Source organism: Uloborus diversus, unplaced genomic scaffold, assembly GCF_026930045.1.
Source record: "Uloborus diversus isolate 005 unplaced genomic scaffold, Udiv.v.3.1 scaffold_288, whole genome shotgun sequence".
Classification (NCBI taxonomy): domain Eukaryota; kingdom Metazoa; phylum Arthropoda; class Arachnida; order Araneae; family Uloboridae; genus Uloborus; species Uloborus diversus.
Genome location: NW_026558448.1, coordinates 63,677 through 86,309, shown reverse-complemented (window position 1 = coordinate 86,309; position 22,633 = coordinate 63,677). Strand labels below are relative to the sequence as shown.

The window sequence follows — 22,633 nt, the reverse complement described above, 5'->3', positions numbered from 1 at the left end:
ATTGTTTAGAAAGAATTTAGGGCATTAATTGATTAAAGACGTTTTGAATGGTGACATAATTCGGAAATCAAAGGGACTTTTGAATTTTATTTTTCGGAAGTGCTGAAGTAGATTCAGAAACTCTTCCGAGGCGTTGATGGTAGCTGTTCTGTACTAAAAAAATGAGGCAGAAGTTGGGGCCGAAGTGTGATTTACTCCAAAATCAGAGGGTGACTCCCCTAACCCTACCTCGTCGTTTCAAGCATTTCTTAAATATCTAGCAATTATTTATTTTGGTCAAGAAATGTCATTTTGCGTATTTCTCATACTTGTTTCACCTCGTAAATTGCCATCTTTTTTGCATCATTAATGGCGATTGATTTTTTTTTTCTGTTGTAAGTAACTATTTTTATGTATTTATATAAAATCAATGAATAAGTTATTTTCGTTTTTTATACAAAAGTTTCAAGGATTTTCTATTATGCAATTTTTCAAATTTCAGAAAATTATTGTTAAATTAAAAAATTTAATTTGAACTTGTATGTAAAGCTTCATAAAAGATTAAACAATCAAATTGTTCAATACTATGTGTGCAAACATCAGATCAAGTAGTATATGTATTCAGTTATTAACTTGGTGTAAATATTGAGTTTGTTTATTGTACCTGCGTTTTAAGAACCTTGCTCTTTTCATGGCTATTTTTTTCAGCAAAATGTATGTCACTGTTATAGCTTTCATGAAAAATGCAAACTTTTCTATTCATAAATTTTAAATAAGTATAAAAATATTCCTATTTTGATTTAATATTGTAATTTCAGGGGTCTGGCCAGGGGATATTTGGGTCCGTTAACGGACCCTTCACAAAAATCCGATCAACCAAAACGGACCTTTCACAAAATCCCGATCAAACAAAACGGACCTTTCACAAAATCCCGATCAAACAAAACGGACCTTTCACAAAATCCCGATCAAACAAAACAGACCCTTCACAAAATTCTGATAAACAAGATCGGATCTGTCACAAATTGTTTATTGAAAGAGCAAATCTGAAAGCAAAAAAAAACGCATATTTCTGTGTATAAACCGATAATTTTTGGAACCTTTTTTAAAGTCAAATTAGAGGGATCAGCTTATACAAAATCGGCTAATTTTGAAAAAAAGAAAAAATCGGCACTCTTGCGATGCTCCTGCAAGCGATAAATAATTGCTACTGCCAAATAAATATAATGGTTGTTTGTTTTATCACAGCTAATTAGCAGCGGTGTTGTTGTAAACTTTTTTGAAAAGGCATTGGTAAGCACTTTTCTCCACTCATGATTTAATAAACAATAATAATATATATATCTGCGAAATGAACTTAGAACTGCAAAGGGATAGTAAGGGTGAGGAAAAAATATGATCACTTCAGATAGGGTTACCAACTTCAAAACTATCACCACTTAGTGTCTGGCGTTGCACCTTTATAATGACTTGATTAGAAAATATTCTCATCATTTTGTCGGCTTGTCAATATTTGCGTTTTTACGGTGCGGTGCGATGTTTGATTGTTACTTTGGGAGAAAATTATATGGGTTTTGATTTTTCGATGCTAACAAGGATGATTAACTTTAAATAAACTCTTTTAATTACCCTTTTTTTTTCTTTAGATGTCTACATTTTGAAAAATGCAATCTTTTAACATCCGATATGAGAATCATATTTTGTTCTTTTTTCAAGCTAACTTCGCTTTATTAGGATTCAAATAAATGGAAAAAATCTTTATTTAACTCTCATTTCAAGTTTTTAAAAGCAAAATTCCATTTTCTGTAATGAGTCAAAAATAAAAATGCTGAATAGATGGTTTATTTTATTTTATTATTTTTTTTTGGGGGGGGGGGGGGTCAACTGTGTCCACAGATATTAATGATATGTTATCATAGGACTCTAAAATGAAATTTTAAAATAATTTTATCGAAAATATTTCTTTTACAAGCCGTTTTTATACTTTTGATGCCTTCACTTTGAGAATTGCGATCTCTTTGCATCCGCTATGGGAATCCGATTTTTCGAACTTTTGATGATTATTACGCTTTGTTAAGAGGTAAACAATTGAAATATCTTTTTATTTTTGTTAAAATCACGGAATTTATAAGTTTTAAACGAAATTCTGTGCTTTTTAAGAGTGTCTTGGGTCAAAAAGTTGAATGCCGAACTCTATTCTGAATTTTGTTTTATTTATTTATATTTTTGTTACTATTATTTTAAATACTGTACAGAAATATATCTAGTATAATTTAACATAATGCAGAATTGTAAATAAATATTGATACTTGAATGAGCGATGCCCCCCCCCCCCCCGCCAAATATCAGAAAAAAAATCCAGAATGATTTTCTCGTCATAGAAGATTAAAACACTCAGCTCTAAGTTTAATTGATGCAGTTTGTGCCATCTCTAAATTCTAAAATTTCGTTTTAACACTTTTTTTTTTGCGAAATTTTTTGATTTTTCACAAAATTAATTCATTTTTCACAAAATTATTTGATTTTTCACAAAAAACGGACCCTGTGAAAAATCCTGGACAGACCCCTGAATTTATCTGTTACCTTTTTTGTTTAATTTGATGACTGAAAAATGTCTACGTGCAATCTTTCCACTTTAATTGCGTAATTTGTTGACGGTTTCATAGTTTCATTCTTTTTTTTTTTTTTTGAATGATTAAACAACGTAATTTAATTTTTTTTAACTATGTTTAGTGTACCTAAATCCATACATTATTACAACATTACTGAAATCTTAGTTATATGCTCAATTAAAAAAAAAAAAAAACAAATCAATTGGTAATTAAACAGTCTCTTTGTTTTTCTTCCTTCTTTTTTTTGGCTATTGTTCTTTCCCTTTCATCATACAGCAGTCAAAAAAGGAGAAGCATAATTACACCCTATACAGATTGTACGTAGTACGATGCAAAAGTTCGGGGACAAGCTGTATAAAATCTTACCCAGAATAGTTCACATTACCGAAGCACATCCACCTTCAAAAGATCGCCTTAAGGGACTATGTACTTCTGCCAGTGTTCATATAACTTTTGGAAACACTCCTGGAAGTCATTTTTCGCTACCTTCTATGATGCAGCTTCATCTTCTCCTGACGGAAAAAAGCGGCGTCTATGCAAATGTTTTTTTGCTGGGAATAGGTAAAAGTCACACGGAGCTAAGTCCGACGAAACGTTATGTTATTTGTTTGTCATATCAGAGTATTGACCAATTGAACCGTGAATCCTCAACATGAAAGTCGCCTTCTTCCCCACGATGAAGTTAAAGCAGCAGCGCAAGAGGCCTTACAGGGATTTGTGAAAAATGTTTTCCAGGAGTGCTTCTAAAAGCTATACGAACGTTGGCAGAAGTGCATAATCGTTCAAGGTAACTATTTTTTAGATAGATATATGCTTCGGTAGTGTGAACTATTCAGGGTAAGGTTTTATACAACTTGACCTCGAACTTTTAGATCATACTACGTACGTATGAGTTTTCAATTTACTATTTCATAACGTTTTTGAGTGACGCAAGTGAAAAATGTTTTCCATTTGTGCTTCTAAAAGCTATACGAACGTTGGCAGAAGTGCATAATCGTTCAAGGTAACTATTTTGTAGATAGATATATGCTTCGGTAGTGTGAACTATTCAGGGTAAGGTTTTATACAACTTGACCTCGAACTTTTAGATCATACTACGTACGTATGAGTTTTCAATTTACTATTTCATAACGTTTTTGAGTGATGCAAGTTTACTCGCATGAAGATATCACAAGAGAATTTGCGCTAATTAACTGAGGAGGCGTTCAAAATGGATATTTGGTTATCTATATATTCTTAGGACATATGTATGTACCGATGTGCCGAAAAAACTTGTGAAGTATAAATTTGGTGATAGTAAAATAGAAATTTAGGTCGAAATCTGATTTTTTTTTTTTTTTTTTTGTGATTACAATTCTTTATTTGTAGAAAGGAAGTAAAGTGAAATGAATCAATGATCCTTTAAATCCATGACAATATTATCAATTTATTTCTGTTTGATTTTTTTTTTTTTTTTGCCATCGGCCAACGGCATCGGCCATCGGCCATCGGCAATCGGCCATTTGGAGGAAAACAATCGGCCATCGGCCATCGGCCATCTTTGAACAATCGGCCAACAATCGGCATCGGCCCATCGGCCAAAAAAAGCCATCGGTCGAGCCCTATTATCAACTATAATCTGTGCTCACGTTAAAATGAATTACATCTGATAGACTATATCTGAACTATTTATGTGCAATTACTATCACCTTTTTACATAGAATGACACATACTTTTTGGTTGATTACACGAAACTAAAGCACCAAGACTAAATAACTACCAATAAGCATTAATTTAATACCAAGTCATCAGATTCCAATTTAGCTTTAGTTAAAATCCTTAAAAACAATCTTTTTTGTTTAACTCTGTTTCACAAAGAAATCCAAACAATCTTAATTTAACATGTTCTTTTAACGATATAAACTGTATTTTAAAAATAGAAACAGGAAGGAAAACGAGAGTTATTACAATTCGAAAACTCACCCATGTGACAGGAAAAAGTCCAACAAAATAAGCATAATTAGTTGCACATCCTAAGTGTACCAAAATATGAGGCCGGTGAATGATAAACTTACACTACAGTCAATAAACATAGCGAAATAAACAACTTTCATATGCTGAAAACAGTTACGAACGTTGAATGTAAAAAATAAAAAATGGACAGACGATAAAATAAAGGCTATGTCCGAATAGGGCAACCAATTTTAAATTAATTTAAAATGAAATTCTAGATGGAAACGTTGTTTTAAGATTTGAACAGCAGCCAAAAAAAATCTCTTTTAAAACAATTATTAGAATTTTACTTGCTCACGCATATGCAAAATGGCAACAGGAAAGAAATAAAAATTCCTGAATAACGTTATGTTAATTAACGTTTTAATTAATATTTCCGCTAATTAAAATCGCACAATTACGAGATTGATCCTATTGTTTTCTTTGGAAAATTTCGAATTGATCGGTACTTGTTTGACTCTCGATTTGCAGTGGTTCTCGAGAAGATAGCTCTTCAGACAGACAGACGCGAACAGATTTTAATATTATAGTGGATAAAGATTTGAAAAGTACAATATTGTCAGCAATTTCAACAAGTGCTTCAGATTTGACAACTACCTGCATGAGTTATTTAAAACAACTTAAATGTATGCTGGCAAATACAGGAAGTATTGACAAAGATGTTTCAGAAAGGCTAAGAATTGAAAGTGAAAAAAAAAATGAATTAAAAAACAAGAAAATAAAAAATAGTAGAAAAAGAAAGTTTCCATTCAGAGGAAGTATCAGGAATAGAAACTGCTAAAAATATGCTTATGAAGCAAAGTTTAACCACAGGTGCCTGGGTATAAATATTATACTTAGAGGAAACAAGCAAGAAAGAATTTATTGGCAAATATATGGCTGTTGATGGAAATATTATGAAATAAAATATTTTTTAAAAAATTTGAGATTGGGGATTTTTTTTAATTTTTCCTGATGTAGACGACATGGATTTCATTGAAAAACATCAAATAATAAAAATAATTAATGAGTCACAATTTAACAATAGAGGCCATTACTTTTTTAAAAGAATGACAAGTATGGATATCATGCATTGAAAGAAACCTCATTAATATTTTGTCAAATTTACTGGTTGCACTAATTTTTTAAAATAAAACTGTAAACTGACTCTTAAGTCTATATTATCACACTGCATTGAACAAATAGTATTGTAACGGATTCGGTGCGACTTCCACTTTCTTGAAATGAAGACACAGTTCTTGATAAAAGCACAGGAAATTTATTTACACTATGTACAGGAAAGATCGTCAACAACTGCTAAATTATTCATCAGCAATTAAGCAATTATCACACAACACCATAAACTCAACGTTTACACAAGTATTTACTTACAAATACGAAAACAACACAGCGAAATGCCTCGCAATAAACAGAGCAAAAATGCTCTCAGTTCGAAATATCAATCGAAACTCCACTGTTTATCCATCGCTAACGGCTTATATAGACACCGAAAAGAAATTTCTCAAATATTCCACACGCTTCTGTAAAGTAGTAGACCGTTATCAAATTTTATCAATGAACAAAAAGGAAATAGGGGTCGTATACTTTAGCCATATGAAAAAGGGGTTGTATATACATTACGGGAAACTATTTACAGGTTACGTTACTACAATAATTACTATTTACAGGATTTGTAACATTGCCCCCTTCCTAAGGACTGCACGTCCCGGGCAGTACAAGTACAATCCCCAGAAAGGGTGCCAAACTTCTATCACATGTTCACAAATACACACATTAAATAATAACCAATAATGCATAGGAAACACAATAATAACAAGAAATATTACTAAACATTAAAAGCAAAAATTAATTATCTACAACTTTTATGTTATCAACCATGGTTGTTTACGTAATACTCATGAACTATGGCCATAGTATGGGGCTAACCGATCATAATGTACAACCCTAGGTTTTGCATTAGGTGATTTTTGGATCCTCACTACGACGTCATTTAGTCGGTTAAGGACTTTGTAGGATCCATCCCAATGCGACTGCAATTTGGGTAACAGACCTTTCCGTCGGATGGGATTCCATAACCAAACCTTGTCGCCTTCGTTGAATTCATGTCCAGTAGACCTTGTGTCGTATCGGGTCTTCATCTACTCCGCCGCGATGTTGATTCGCTCTCGTGCGAAGTTATGAACGTCTTCCAACCGGGCCTGGAGATCCTGGATGTACTCCTCAGGCGATGCAGGCGAATCCGGAGGACGACCGAAGACGAGATCACAAGGTAGCCGAAGCTCTCGTCCGAAGAGCATCTGAGATGGGGCATATCCGGTAGTCTCGTGGACAGCACTGCGGTAGGCCAGCAGGAACAAAGGTAGCTTCTTGTCCCAATCCTGTTGATTTCTGGATACCATAAGTGAGAGATTGTTCAGGATTGTACGGTTAAATCTCTCCACCATGCCGTCCGATTGTGGGTGTACTGGTGTTGTCCTACTTTTCTCAATTCCGAAAATTTGACATAGGCCCTTAAACACAGCAGAGATGAAATTCCTCCCTTGATCGGAATGAATCTGCAAAGGTGTTCCGTATCTCGAGATCCAATGTTGGACTAGAGTCTCTGCTACGGTGGTAGCTTCTTGATCTGGAATGGGATACGCTTCGGGCCATTTGGTGAAATAGTCGATGGAAACAAGAATGTATTTGTTCCCATCAGCAGTTCTTGGTAGAGGACCCAGGATGTCGATCCCAATTCGTTCGAAAGGAGCTCCAACGTTGTACAGATGTAGCTTCCCTCTGCTTCTTTTTTTCGGTCCTTTACGAGCAGCACAGGCGTCACAAGAATGGCACCACTTCTCCACGTCATCCTTCGCCTTACTCCAGAAAAAGCGCTCCCGAACTTTATTGAGGGTTTTCAAGACACCAAAATGTCCTCCAGTCGCACTACTATGTATTTCTTTCAGAACATCTGAAATCCTTGATCGGGGAAGTAGTAACTGCCACCTAGATGTTTTGCCGTCGTCAGATTCCCATTTTCGGTGTAGCACGCCGTTCCGTAAATGGAGCGAGTTCCATAAAGCCCAGTATCTTTTTGTTGCAGGACTGAAGATGGAAACGTCCTGCCAGCTAGGTCGCCGACTGTCACTTTCCATGAACTCCAAAATTGGTTTTATGTCGGGGTCTTCAAGTTGATCTTTTCGAACTTGGTCGTCACTCCATGGATCAGGTTCTGATAATATTGGAGTCACTGTCACCTGATAGGCGGTAGGGCTAGTCGTTCCATACTGTTTCTCGATTCGGGAACAATAGTGGCAGTTCTCAGGACAGGGTCTCCTTGATAAAGCGTCAGCATTACCGTGAGATAACCCTTTTCGATGCTTGATCTCCATGTCATATTCCTGGAGCCGCTGTATCCATCTGGCTATCTGACCTTCCGGATTTTTGAAGTTCAAAAGCCAAGTTAATGAGGCATGATCTGTCCGAAGCAGAAATTTTCGGCCGTAGAGGTAATGATGGAAGTGTTCTATAGCTTTCACTATGGCCAGTAACTCCTTTCTGGTGACGCAGTAATTTCGCTCCGACTTTGATAAGCATTTGCTCCAGTAAGCGATGACATGTTCATTTCCGTCAATTTCTTGGGATAAAACAGCTCCGATGCCCTCGTGGCTCGCATCAGTGTCTAGGATGAAGGATTTTTCAGGCTGAGGATAGGCGAGGATAGGCGTTGATGTTAAAGCCTCCTTCAGTCGTAGAAATGCATCTTCGCATTCTTTGGACCATTCAAACTTTTGCTTGCTCTCCGTCAGCTTATGCAAAGGTCGTGCAATGTTGGAAAAACCCTTCACAAACTTCCTGTAGTACGTGCAGAGCCCCAGGAAACTTCGCAGCTGATGGATGTTTTCGGGACGACTCCAACTCTTGACCGTGGATACCTTTTCTGGATCGGTTTGTACACCTTCAGAAGAGATGATGTGACCAAGGTAGTTCACTTCCCGGCAGAACAAATTACATTTGGATGGGCTTAACTTCAGATTGGCTTCCTTAAGCTTTTGCAGCACCTTCCTAAGATTTGCCAGATGTTCTTCGAAACTGCGTCCCACGATGATGATATCGTCTAAATAGACCAGACAGGATTCGTATTAAAGTCCTCTTAACACTGTCTCCATAAGACGCTCGAACGTAGCTGGTGCATTGCAGAGGCCGAAGGGCATCACTTTAAACTGCCACAAGCCTTGTACAGTTGTAAAAGCTGTCTTCTCTCGGTCATCAGGGTGTATTTCAACCTGCCAGTAGCCGCTCTTCAAGTCCAGGGTCGAAAACCACTTGTGTCCGGAAAGAGTGTCCAAGGTGTCGTCTATCCGTGGAAGAGGGTAGCTGTCTTTCTTGGTGATTTCATTCAGCCGTCGGTAATCGACACAAAATCTGGTGGAGCCATCTTTCTTTCGGACCAAGACGATGGGAGAGGCCCAAGGACTGGATGACGGTTCGATTACATCATTCTCCTTCATCTCTTTCAGGAGGGTCTCAACCTCTTCCTTCTTGGCGAACGGTAGTCGTCTTGGATGCTGTTTAATAGGGGGGTGTTCTCCAGTGTAGATCCTATGCTGTGTTAAATTCGTACGGCCAACATCCTCCGATGTAGATGAAAACAGATGCTTGAAGTCATCCACCAATTGTTCCGCAGCAGTTCTTTGATCTTTCGATAAGGGTGCACTCCCAATTAACTTCGATGTCAAGGACTCAGAAGACACAGTCTCGTGTGAATTGATTCTTCTAATGATGCAGTTTACGGGAGTACAAGTTGCTAACACTTCACCTTTCCGGATATTCCTTGGCCTTTCACTCACGTTGGCGACTCTTACAGGAATTACATCCTTAGAAAGGTCCACAAGTGTAGATGCTACCGGCACTCCTTTTAGGTTATTGCTTAGGTTAGGGGGGTCATTCCGTGTCAGATCATCACACGGTTTAGGACGGACCGTCACAGAACTGGATGAAACTTGGTACATGAAGAGATTTAGCCCAGTTATGAATGAAAATGCCAAAAAAAAAAAATTTTCTTTCACCTCATTCAAAAGTTATTAAATATTAATTATTCAAATTTTCATCAAAAAATGCTACACTTTGAGACGGTTAAATCTCATTTTCTCAGAAACTATAACAGATACAAGCTTGAAATTGGTCTTGTTTTGAAGTTCTTTTAATGTGCTTTAATTTGATGTGCAACTTGATAAAATCAAAAAATAATAATTTTAAAATTTAATTAAATTAAATTTTAAAATATTAATTTCTTAAAAATGGACAATTTTAAAATTCTGAAAAAATTCACAAAATTACTTTGTGTTATCTTTTAGCATATTACCAAGTTTCATAATGGGATCTTAATGGGATCAGATGATACAGGGAGGACAAGTTTTACATATATCAAAGTTTCTGCATTTTGGACAAAATACCTTTCTGATGGATTACTCAAATATTATTCTAAGTCATTAAATTAGCACAGGAAACTATAAATGAACTGCTAATAGTAATGTAAAACCTTCTAATGTCTTACACCTACTTTAAAATTGAATGAAATTAAAATAATAATGGAAAAAAATAAATAAAACTCACACTAACTCTTTTTTTTTTTTTTTTAATTTTTACTCTCTAAGCTGCAAAATATTTACAATATTGTTCTTTTCTTCAGCTGGTAGAGTATATGTCCTCCCTGTTGGCGTGATGGGATTTACTTCACAAATAATGTCCGACCACAGACACCAGAAAGAATCCCTCTATCCCCCCCCCCCCATTTTTTTGTGGAAGGATCATTTTGCAATCCCAAATATACCCTCCCCCTCCGCTCTCCTAAAAATTTTCAGATCATCTTCATCCCTTCACCCCCCCCCCAAATAAATAAATAAAAATGAACATTTTATGCTCTATTTGGCAAGCATTTCTAGAGGTTTAGTTTCCCTCTTCATGTGCTGGTTTTCTTTTCTAAAAAAAGACAACAAGAAGAAAAGAAAACGCTATGACTTAAACAAAAAAACAAAAAAAAAGGATCTTGCAAAAAAAAAAAAAAAAAAAATAGTTTCAGTTTTATTCCTTCCAAAAGTCTAGACGCCTTTTGATGCAAGGGCACTTTTCTTTTTGTTCAGTTCATATGTGTTACAAAAGAAGTTCATGTGAGTGTACTGCTTTTGATTATTTTTGGAAGGGGTTTTGGTAACTTAAGGTGCAAAATCCATTCTTTCAAAAAAATATTGTCGCCCCCATGCCATAAAATTATGACAGGCTTTTATTAATTCATTTCTCCCTTTTCTTTAATATTAATAGTAATTATTATTTACTTATTTATTTTGTGTACTCTAAAATTAATATTGCTACAAACAATTATTTTGGCAAATTTTAAAAAAACAAAATTTGATTATAACCTCCCTCCCCCCTTTTTTTGGAATTAGTAAGTTATGTTTTGAAACAAAGGGGGGGGGGGGGGTGCTTTTGAGATTTTATGGTACTGCTGACTGAACTCCACAAGCAAAAACATGAAACATGTTGACAAATTGGTCAATCCCAAACCAGTGACAGGTGGAGAAAAAAGTAGTGAGGCAGAACGAACCATTGGATCTCATTCTCAATAGCCACCCCCAGTCTGTTTCATTTTGTTAGCAAAGGGGGTGAAAAAGGTAGCTTACTGTTTCAGATCTGAATTTGTAGTGGATTATTTTAAGTTCACATCCCCAGAGAAAATATTTTCTTTTTTTCCCCTTTCTTCCTTTCCTTTTTTAAAATTTTATTTCTTTTTAATTTATTTTTCTCAATAAAATGAGATTTAGATGATTAATATTTTTATTAATGAGTTATTTTTCAGGAACAAATTGTACTAAGAAAAACTTCATTTCTAGTAGACAGTTCTGCATAAAAAAGTGAACATGTATGAAGCATATTTATTTATTTATTTATTTTTTTGCACATAAAATAATAACTATTCAGCACAATAACCCATATTTTAGCAGATATTTGAAACTTGTCCTCCCTGTATCAACTGATCCCATTAAGATCCCAATATGAAACTTGGTGAGATGTGAGAGGATAACACAAAGTAATTTTGTGATTTTTTTCAAAATTTTAAAATTGTCCGTTTTTGAAAAATTTAAATTTTAAAATTTATTTAAATTTAATTTTAAATTAAAAAATTTTGAATTTTATTAAGTTGCATATCAAATTGAAGCAGATTAAAAGAGCTTTAAAACAAGACCAATATCAGGCTTGTATCTTTTATAGTTTCTGAGAAAACAAGGATTAACAGTCTCAAAGTGTAGCATTTTTTAACAAAAATTTGAATAATCAATAATTAATAACTGCTAAATGAGGAGAAAGAAATTTTTTTTTTTAGCGTTTTCATTCATAACTAGGTTAAATCTCTTGATGTACCAAGTTTCATCCAGATCTGTGACGGTGCGTCCTAAAATTGCTCCAAATTGTGTTGATTTGACGTGGAATGACTCAGGGAATTCAATGAGTCCAAATCGAAAACTATTGCTTTCTTCAAGGGAGCCAGGTATTAATGATTCTGACCTTGAGGGAATCGATAAATCTGTTTGGGCTATTATTTGATGAGCGGATTTTACATCACTTTCTGCGGGGAAAACGGCTATGTCTTCTCTCATCGAGTGCAGCTCATTAGTCTTGAAGTCGAGAGTAAAGTCATATTTCTTCAAAAAGTCCAATCCGAGAATGAAGGGGTCCGTGATATTAGCGACGAATGCCGTATGATGGTAGGTGGCATTCCCAAACACTATTTTCAAGTCCACTTTACCGTCAATCTCGATTTTGTCACCTGTCACAGTCTGGAGACTTACACGTGGCGATGTCCACAGCAGTTTCAATCCGAATTCACGAGCCACATCTGTCCTAACGATTGTCACATTGGCTCCAGTGTCGACAATCAGTTTGCAAGGATTCCCATTTACATGGGGCGTAAATGAAAAGTCCATCACTGCCACTGCTAGAAGAGGAAATCTGCAGAGCTCTGGTGGTGGTGATTTCCTTCCCTCGCGTAGCTTGGCGAGCCGGACAATTCCTTCGCAGGTGTCCTTCACTACCGCATTTCCAGCACTTCTGCTCTTGTTTCTTTTGGGCTGTTATGCTGCTCAGATGTCTTGCCAAGTCACCGAGTTGTCTCTCGAGTTCAGTGAGGTGGGACGACCTGGAATCAGACTCATCAGCTTCCAGAGTTCGGATGGGATGGCGATAAACACGGGTTGCTTGCTGGGCGGCCTCCAACTTCATCGCATACACAACAGCAGAATTCAGGTCTTTGACATCCGCCATCCGTAGAGCTTTCTGGATTTCCGGATCTCGAACCCCGTCGATGTAGTAGTTGAGTGCCAGGTTGTCTCGAACATCCGCAGGACAGTCGTAAAAAGCAAGATGAGACAGTCTCTCGACGTCCGCTGCTAGCTCTTGCAGGGTTTCCCCGGTTTTCTGGAAGCGGGACTTCAACTGGAGTCGGCTGAAATCTTTCTGGCACTTCTCACCGAAGCGAAGCTCCAACGCAGATGTGAGGGCGACGAAATCCAGGCGCTGGCTGTCCGGAAGGGTCTGAAGAATGCCCGTGCGTCACCTCTCAGGGATGCTGCAAGATGGCAGGCCTTGGTAGCAGAGTCCCATCCGTTCGCTTCCGCCACTATCATGAATTGGGTCTTGTATACCTGCCACGAACTTTTCCCATCAAATGTGGCCAGTTTAATGGACGGTCGAGCAACAGATGTGGGAGCGCCAAACTGTACAGAACTGCTTTCCGCGGTCGCCAATCTCCGTTCCATGTCTTTAATTATTTCTTCCTTAAATGAAGTAAATTTCTTGTCTTCTTCTTCCAACTTATTTTCCACATTGGCGATACGCTCTTCCACAGTATCAAATTTTTCTTCCAGAGCATCAACTTTATCTCCCATGGCGGTTAGTTGATTCTCCATCATGGTTTTCATCGACGTTAGGTCACTTTTTATTTCATCTTGACTTGTAGTAATTTTAGCAGTTAAATCACTATTTAACTGTTCTTGGTTAGTCGCCAATTCATTTTTCACAGCATTAATTGCTTCCAGAAGTTGTTTTAATTGGTCATTCATTGCGCGAGTAATCACCATAAAAACTAAGTCTATAAATTCAAACAGTCTTTATGGAAAAAAAAATGTCCAAAGTCACACTTACTCCAAGAAAGTCCAGAAGAAGCCCCACGTTGGGCGCCAAATTGTAACGGATTCGGTGCGACTTCCACTTTCTTGAAATGAAGACACAGTTCTTGATAAAAGCACAGGAAATTTATTTACACTATGTACAGGAAAGATCGTCAACAACTGCTAAATTATTCATCAGCAATTAAGCAATTATCACACAACACCGTAAACTCAACGTTTACACACGTATTTACTTACAAATACGAAAACAACACAGCGAAATGCCTCGCAATAAACAGAGCAAAAATGCTCTCAGTTCGAAATATCAATCGAAACTCCACTGTTTATCCATCGCTAACGGCTTATATAGACACCGAAAAGAAATTTCTCAAATATTCCACACGCTTCTGTAAAGTAGTAGACCGTTATCAAATTTTATCAATGAACAAAAAGGAAATAGGGGTCGTATACTTTAGCCATATGAAAAAGGGGTTGTATATTCATTACGGGAAACTATTTACAGGTTACGTTACTACAATAATTACTATTTACAGGATTTGTAACAGTATGCTTTTTTATCACTTCTTAGACTTCAATACCCATTTTACCCCACAGGCTACCCATTTTCACCTACGTGGGGTAAAATGGGTATAGTAAAACATATAGTCATAAACATTCCTCTCAAAAATAAATTTGTATCAAATTATGTGTGAAAATCATTTAATTCTACTCTCAACATATGTAATGTATACATAAAACAAAAAAAAAATTAGAAACAAAATATTTTGACAAAAATATAAGAGTCAAAATCCAAAAGTAGGCTATTTTATACCCATTTTACCCCACCTGACCCTACTCCTTGCTATCTCTGTCTTTTTTTCCAAATTTTATCACTTTCTGACCACTTCTTCTTGGTGTTGCATTTTCAGTGTCGATCAGTGTATATATAAGTTGTTTTTTCATAATAGTATACATTAACTATAGCTTGTTTCTCTTCAATTTTTTAAATCTGTATTGCCTGTCTGTTAAAAACTAATTGAAAGATATGAATTTGTTCTAAGTTACAACCACCAAGGCGACTAGAATCCATCTTTAATGCGGGGGTCAGAACAGTTCTTACATGTATATAAAATACAGTCAATTTGCGATAACTCATATAATCCTTTACCTTAAAATTTTTATTGGGTCCAAAACTTGGGAAAACTGTGAGAACTTCCAATAACTCAAAGGTTTTAGCCAGTCACTTGGGAATTTGAGTTATTGAGAGTTAACTGTACTATTACTACTGGCAACTGCACTATTACTACTGTTAAATAAAAGAGTTCTGGGGGTTGACCCCTAATCCCCCTTCAGTACACCCCTAGTTATGAGTGTAGCTTTGCATTTAAATTTTTTTTACCTAAGTCAGTGGTATATGTTGTAGTTATTTACCAGGCTCGTAGATAGGAATTTTTTTTTTTTGGGAGGGACCAAAGACAAATATTATGAGAACTTTCCAATTTTAGCACAGAAAATATTCAAAAACTTGTCACAATGAGTAGTTTTAAATTTATTTTGGGAAGGCTCATGGATCCCTTGGCACTCCCCTTAATTTGTTATTTACTCTTTCCTTTATTCTTCTACATTCATGAATTCACCATGGGTGCCCATAGTAAGGGAGGAGGGGGGATAAGTGGGGGCTAGAAATTAGAACTTCCCAGCTTTTAGTACTTTTTTCTTTGAAAAATGTAAAAACATTTCTTCTCCAGCCATTAATGAATTAATTAAGTTATTAAAAATGTCAAAGTTTAATAACTCTAATCAGTACTGAAATCGGTTTCCATGAGGTTAATATCCTTCTAAACCATGGGAAAAATATCTGAGCCCTCCCCCCCCCCCCTTAAAATTTTGCATATGCCTATGAAATCGACCACAATACACTTTACTAGGAGAGTACAAACTTAACATTTAGATTTGTATTTCAATGTTGCACTGAATAATACTCTAAGTTAAAAAAGTACTTTAAAGGGATGAGATTTTTCTGGCTTTTGCCGGAATTCCAGCTTTTTCTGTTGGCTTTTTAAACCTTTCCTCCTTTTCCCCCTTTTTTTGCCTCTTTCAAGCCGTATTTTTCTCGAAAATCGGAAAAAAAAAAAACGATTTTTTAAAATTTTCGGTCTCCGATTTCTTAATCTTTCTATTTTCTCCCTTCGAATCTTAATCCTCCGCGATATCTGCCAAAAACGTATGTTTTGGAATCATGCCAACGACGTCAGACACGTGCTGCGCCGAAAGTTGCATGCCTCATTTGAGATTTCAATCTTTTTGCATCCTGCAAGTATTTCAATTATTTTTAATGTTGAGCGGTTTTTTACTATATGCTACCTCATATCTGCTTATTTTATTCATCATTTTCAATAATATTTTTATTACTTTAATTTATTTTAGAAAAAATGCAAAAGTTAATCAAAAAATGTGGCTTAACACCCACAGCCTCGAATGTTATTGAAACTTAGCATGGTTACTTTTTTTGTGTATTTAAGAAAGTAAAAAATATTTATTGTGAATCTCAAACGGTTTACAGCCTGTTGAAAGTTTTGTGATTTCATGAGGCAGTTGCAAGTTGTTCTTTTGATTCAAAAATCGTATTAGGAAGTTTTAAAAACAAATTTTGGGTTCCAATGGCAAGGAAAAAGATGACCAATTGTTTATATGCATATATATATTTATTTATTTTCAATTTTTACTATGAAAAGTATGTTCTACCACATAAAGAAATTTTAGATTTTTCTCTCTGTTGTAAATTTTTACTTTTTACAAACAGACCTAATTTTAAAATCTATGTTCTCACTCGTTTAAAAGTATAAACTCATATGTTTTTAATGAAAAAAAAATTATTTTTCTTTAAAATATATAAAAAGTTGACACTACTGTGTGATGCAGCCAAGATTGATCTCTGACTCTCCCAACCCTTTGTTCAAGGACTCAGGGGTTAGAAATTGCTGCCTCTTTTACAAAATTTAGATTTATTTAGGATTAAATACTCTTGCAAAAAATGGTGCAATGCAGCAAATTGTACAAAATTATTACTTATGCTTAACTGAATACGTATTACCTTTAAAGCTGGTAAATTAGCCTTTTTTTTTTTTGTTGAATTTTTGAATATCATGGCTTCCAGTTTCTATTTTGATGCAGTTTTGGATATCATCCCTTTCAAGATTTTTTTTTTTTTTTAGATATCATCCCTTTTATGAAATTTTTTTAGATTTCCTCCTTTTTACTCTCTGACCACTCTCATCCCTGACTTTAAAGTAAAAATTCAACAACATCCCTGTAAATAAAGCTAACTATTTTTGTCATTTCAACAAAAGGGTGTTTCTCCTAACGGTTTTTACTAGTTTTTTCATCTTTGGCAAAAACATGCTAACCATAATCAGTAGTGAACAAATTTCGCACAAAATTAAAACTGCATCAATTGCTTACAATCGGAGATATTGCTAAAGTTTTTTTTCAAGACGTGGAAAATACAGCTCAACATTTTTTAGAGTTAAATTAGTTTTTGAAGAGTGAAATATATGATGACAGTAAGATCATAACAGTGATCATTCTATAAAAAAGATAAATTTAAAAAATAAAACAAAAACTTAACTTTTTAAGTATGAGATGAAAGATGGCAGGGGAAAAAAAGATACTATTGGATTTATTTTATAATGTTTGGCATTTTGAATATGAAATAAAAATATCTATACAAAAAAAAGAAAGAAAGAAAATAGAACTACTTTTAAATATAATTTCTGAACATAAGTACCTGAACATAAGTACATAATTTCATTGTTAAAAAAGCAATAATATAGTGAAACTTACAGCTTCTCTTGTTTCTTCCAGGTTAGTACTCAATTCACCTGTAACAAGAGTTAACTGAAATTAAACTCATAACTTCATTTATCAATGTGTATTAAAAAATCACTTATAAATAAGATACTGTTCAAAGTAGGTTTCAAATTGTATGGATACCTATCAAATGATAACATAGGTTTACTGAAACGGAATTAAGAAAAATGTGAAGATCATCTTCTTGAGTCTGCAACTCCAATATAGAAAAAACTAAATGAAACAAAACATTTAATAAATACTACAGTAAGCCATCCAACAAAATATGCTGAAAAATGTCATCGTATGTTTTCAAAACAAACATCTTTACAGCCTAGAGCCCTATAGTAATCCAGGCCTGTTAGGAATCATATAGAAAGCAGGAGATTTTTTACTATGTTTTGCTTTTAGACAAATCGATTGAGTGTAAAAGTGACGAAAAAGCTGGTTTTACTAATGAAATTTTGTGAATCATCAATTTTAAAGATATGAAATTTTAACTTAAGAGTATGCTGTAGGATACTCAAAATATATAGGCACTTGCATTGTACCTGCACCTATATTTTTTCAAATTATAACTTTGTTTCCTATTTAAAAAAAAAAAATAATAATATACAAATTCACATTAAAAACCTATTAAAATTAAGTCTTTGGCTTTTACAACTTGGCTAAGTCTTTTAAAATCTGACCAATTAGTTGGCTAGGATTTTGAAATCCCTAGTGCAGGCCCGCTCTAAATTCAGTCTTAAAAAAGAACAACTTCCTATTGTGCAATTTCAATGAATAGAAAGTTGGAAAATGTTGAAACATTAAGAGTGCATCATAATACTATTCAGCAATATAGAAATTTACTGAATGTGAGACTGAATTAGAATCTATTTTTTAGTTTTGTTCAAGAGAAAAAAATATATATATTCCTAAAAACTTTGCAATGAACATGAAGAAGAAAGAACGTGTAAATAATTTACAAACAAGTAAAAATTTTTAACACAAGTTTTGCACAAAATTCTAGTCATCAGTTGTGCATCTTTTTAACGGAAATATTTCCGAAAAGGGCAATTCCATGGTGTCGGACGTTAAAAATGAAGAAAAATTTCTCAGTTTTAATTCCATTTGCCAAATATAAACTGTTCCAAAATGATCAAATTTATTTACAAGATACTTACTACATCCCACTGAATAAAAAAATCATGTTAGTTTTTCAAAAGATTCCTAAAGTATAAATTAAAAAAATTTAAAGACTTGGTGTCAGACGTAAACACACAAATAGTGAAATTGATGGTTCACTTAAAAATGATTGAAAGTCTTGAATTGGCTTACTTTTTAATTTTAAAAACAGCATAATTCTAAAGTACACTTATGATTGAAGCATATATTACAGTTTTCAAATGATAATATAAGGAATAAAATTATTTAAAAAAATATTTTTAGCTTGGTGTTGGACGTAAATTTTCGGTGTCGGAAGTAAATTGTTCATATTGGATGTAAACTATTGCTCTTAAATGTAAATACATAACAATGATTACTGTTATAAATATGTAAATTATGGGTTACATATACTGAAACAAAATTTACCAAGTAAATTCAAAAGTAGGGTTGATTGGGGGAAGTGGGACATTGGGGTAAGTGGGTCACCCCCCAAAAACTGAAATATCCATATGGTTTTTATACTTTTTTACATTGATCATGTCATAGTTCATCATAGTGATTAGTTTTGCATATATTTGGGTTAAGTGGAATTTTTTTTCTAGGTCAGAGAACTTAGTCAAAAAAAAAAAAAAAAAAAATCTGAACGATATTTTTTGGCGAGTTTAAGCAGCATTTTTCAATGAAGTGTTTCCCGGTTAGCATTTATTTTTTATGATCATTAAACATTCATGTACAGTTTAACTTAAAGTGCATAACTGCAGTCAGAATTTTTGAGTAAAATATTACTAAAAACTTTTAGAGGAGGGGCTCCACTTACCAAGTAAAATTTTGCTATAAGATGTCCCCACACTATGGGGTAAGTATTCCCCCCCCCCCCCCCCCCCGCTAACAGTGAGGATTTGAAAATCAAAAGCAACTTTGATGAAATATTTGTATTACTGAAATACAATACAACTATGATGACTTAGTAGGAATTGATAGTTCCAGGGTTGGCCGAATTGGACCCAATTGGGTTGGACCCAATGGGTTTTTTTGAAAAAACCCATTTAAAAAAACCCATTATTTAGCCCACTTTTGGGTTTTTCAAAATTTTGTGAGAAGTTTTTAAAAAAATAATTAATTTAAATACTTTCACAATTTAAACTTCTTTTTTATTTGTTCTTCACCACAGACAATGAACATAAAAAATGAATTTTGAGCTTTACTAGTATTTCTTAACTCTTAACGGCATTTAAAATATACTTCAAAGATTTTAAATAAATGTATTTAACTTTTTTCTTTAACTGGTCAATAAATAACTCAAATTATCTTGACCAAGTCCTGTCACATCTGATTTTCTCAATATTTGTACATTGTACAGAGGAAATTAATCTAGTTAAAAGGCTTTCATGTAAATTATTTTCGGCTAACCAACACGTCACAAATCTCGAATAAACACAAGGTAATTTTTTTGGAAATAAACAGATTTTTCAAACGGTCTACAGAAAACAGAACAGGTACAGTATTTTCATTATTTTACAAAAAAATTTAATATTTCTTACCCTGTACACAGAAAGATAAAAACAGGCAACATAAAATTCAAAGAAATGTCTTGATTAAGCTGGAATTCAGTAAAAAGGGATTTAAACTAATTGAGGTTCTACAGTAGTTTTGCATAACAAAATGAAATACTATAAAGTAAAATGCAAAAAAAAAAAAAAAATGTAGTAATTAAAAACGAACAATAGATTTTATCACTCGATAAGTAACTTTGCCTTAACTGTTGGTAATAATGAAAATTAAAAAAATCTGAAACTTTAACATTCTTGGGTTTTTTCGTCTTTTATACTTTTCTTCAGAAAACTCTGAATTTTAACTAGTTTTCCAGCTTTTTACCCGAAGATAATTTTTGCACTTTGTCCATATACTTATGCTACAATATGCTACGAGTGCCCCACATTTTCCCTAAAAAAAGACAAAAAAACCCACATTTCTTTTAAAAAACCCAACTTTAGTTGGGTTTTTTTTGGGTTTTATTTAAAAAAACCCAAAAAACCCTGGGTCCATGGGCTTTTTTAAAAAAACCCGGGTTTTTGCCAACCCTGGATAGTTCAGCTACAAAAGCTGGTGATTAGTTATTTGTGAAACTTACATGAAAGAAAACCATCAAGATTTATATAGGTTGAATGTTGATAATGATTCTTCCTTAGCGAACTTTACATAGACGCCGTCATTTATAGTGTTTCTAATTTCTTTTTACACTTATAGTTTTGGCAAATTTGTCAAAATTGATCTTAATCAACTGTATTACGTTTATTCAACACACCTTTTCTCAAAAGGGGTCCTACTTACCCCTATCAACCCTGAATGTATATACAATAAATTCACTAAGCTGCTTTTTATGTATGTTTCACTTCAACTTTAAAATTAAAGGCAAAAAAAGGAGAAACACAGTTGAAAACATATGCTATTTAAAGGAATGTAACAGTGTCGGATGTAAAATTTTCTTTACGTCCGACACCTAGATTTTAGTAAAAAATATTCACTTGTTACAAAATGAAAATAGGTTACATCAAAGAGATTGAAATTCTTACTTTGTACCCAAAAATACATGTATGTAGCTTTGAAATTATTGGCTCAGCATAATTAACTGCCCATTTTGGTGTCGGACGTAAAACACTTAATGTACCCCAGAGGAATTCTTTTACAAATCTAAATGAATTATATTTTTACGTATTTTTGGAGCATCACCAGCAACACTATGTATCTTTAAATGGTTATTCATCTCAATTCATAATATTAGCATGAATGTTTTGGAAAAAACAGAATTTCTTCTCGAGTCTCCAAATATGGCTTGAAAATACTCAAGATGTTGAACTTGGTTTAACCTGCTGTAACTTATTTATAACTGAAGTGATCAAATTTTAAACAGGCATTTCAAAATATACGACTCTTTACCTTTAAAATGACACCTCATTTGTTTACATATTTCAATTTTGAAAATTTAATCATCTGCTTGACCTACCTTATCATGGAACTGCCCAAAAGCATCAAAAGAATTATGTTCAAATTGTTCAATTTCTATGATCAAGTGATCAGGATTAGTAAAAAAGTTTCAGAACAAACGAGAAAAAGCTTGATTTTTTCTATAATCATTCCATTTATAAGCTTGAAAGTAATAAGTAAATTTTACACTTTACCTTGAAATCGCAAGAGAGCAATGTAAAAGGGTGCTAATACAACAGCTAAAAACAAACATACATAAATTCGGTAGCGTGTAATTGGAAGCATTTTTAATCATGGTAAGCTGTTCATCATAAAACTAGAAATGGCTCGTTTTCACACATGGTTATAATCAGACATGAAAAACAAAATCAATTTCACATCCCTAAATGAAAACAAAACATATATGGTTAAGTTGTCACTTCATTTCACTTCGTCTTCGTAAGGCACACTCGTTTACACAACAATCGATGGAGGACATCATTTTTATAGAGGAGAACAAATTCGCAACTCCAATAATCTTTTGGGGCGCTGCAGCCACTGTCTAATGGCGGGCGAAAAAGGTAAAACAAACACACGCCGCAACTTATAACTTGCTTTGACGCTTAGTGAATGACAGTAATTTTTCATCGTGTTTGTGGGAAGTCTTTCTTTTCTATTCTTCTGAATATACATTACTTCACAAACTGTCTGATGCCTGTAATTTGCCCCAAAGAAAACACGTGGAATGGAATGTTTTACCTTTTTCTTTAGTATTGTTAATCTCCGCAAGGTAGCGTATTCGAGTTCTAGGGTTGCGAATGTGAATGGCAACTTACGAATAGATAAATCTGTAATCTAAATTTGAAATAATAATGAATTATTGATTCATCAGCAGTATATGAAACGGACTAATCGCACTCAAAAAAAGAAGTTATATGATCGCAC

The 22,633-nt window shown here is 34.2% G+C and overlaps 1 protein-coding gene across 1 annotated transcript in view; it reads right to left on the bottom strand.

The window, feature by feature from the left end:
- LOC129233249 (carbohydrate sulfotransferase 11-like) overlaps positions 1-22,115 on the bottom strand; it is a 41,541-nt gene extending 19,426 nt beyond the window's left edge. Inside the window, 2 exon segments of the mRNA XM_054867301.1 lie at positions 17,570-17,607; positions 21,904-22,115. Of these exon segments, the coding sequence (XP_054723276.1) occupies positions 17,570-17,607; positions 21,904-21,994 (129 nt within the window). The 5' untranslated portion in view covers positions 21,995-22,115.
- Between the last annotated feature and the right edge of the window lie 518 nt (positions 22,116-22,633).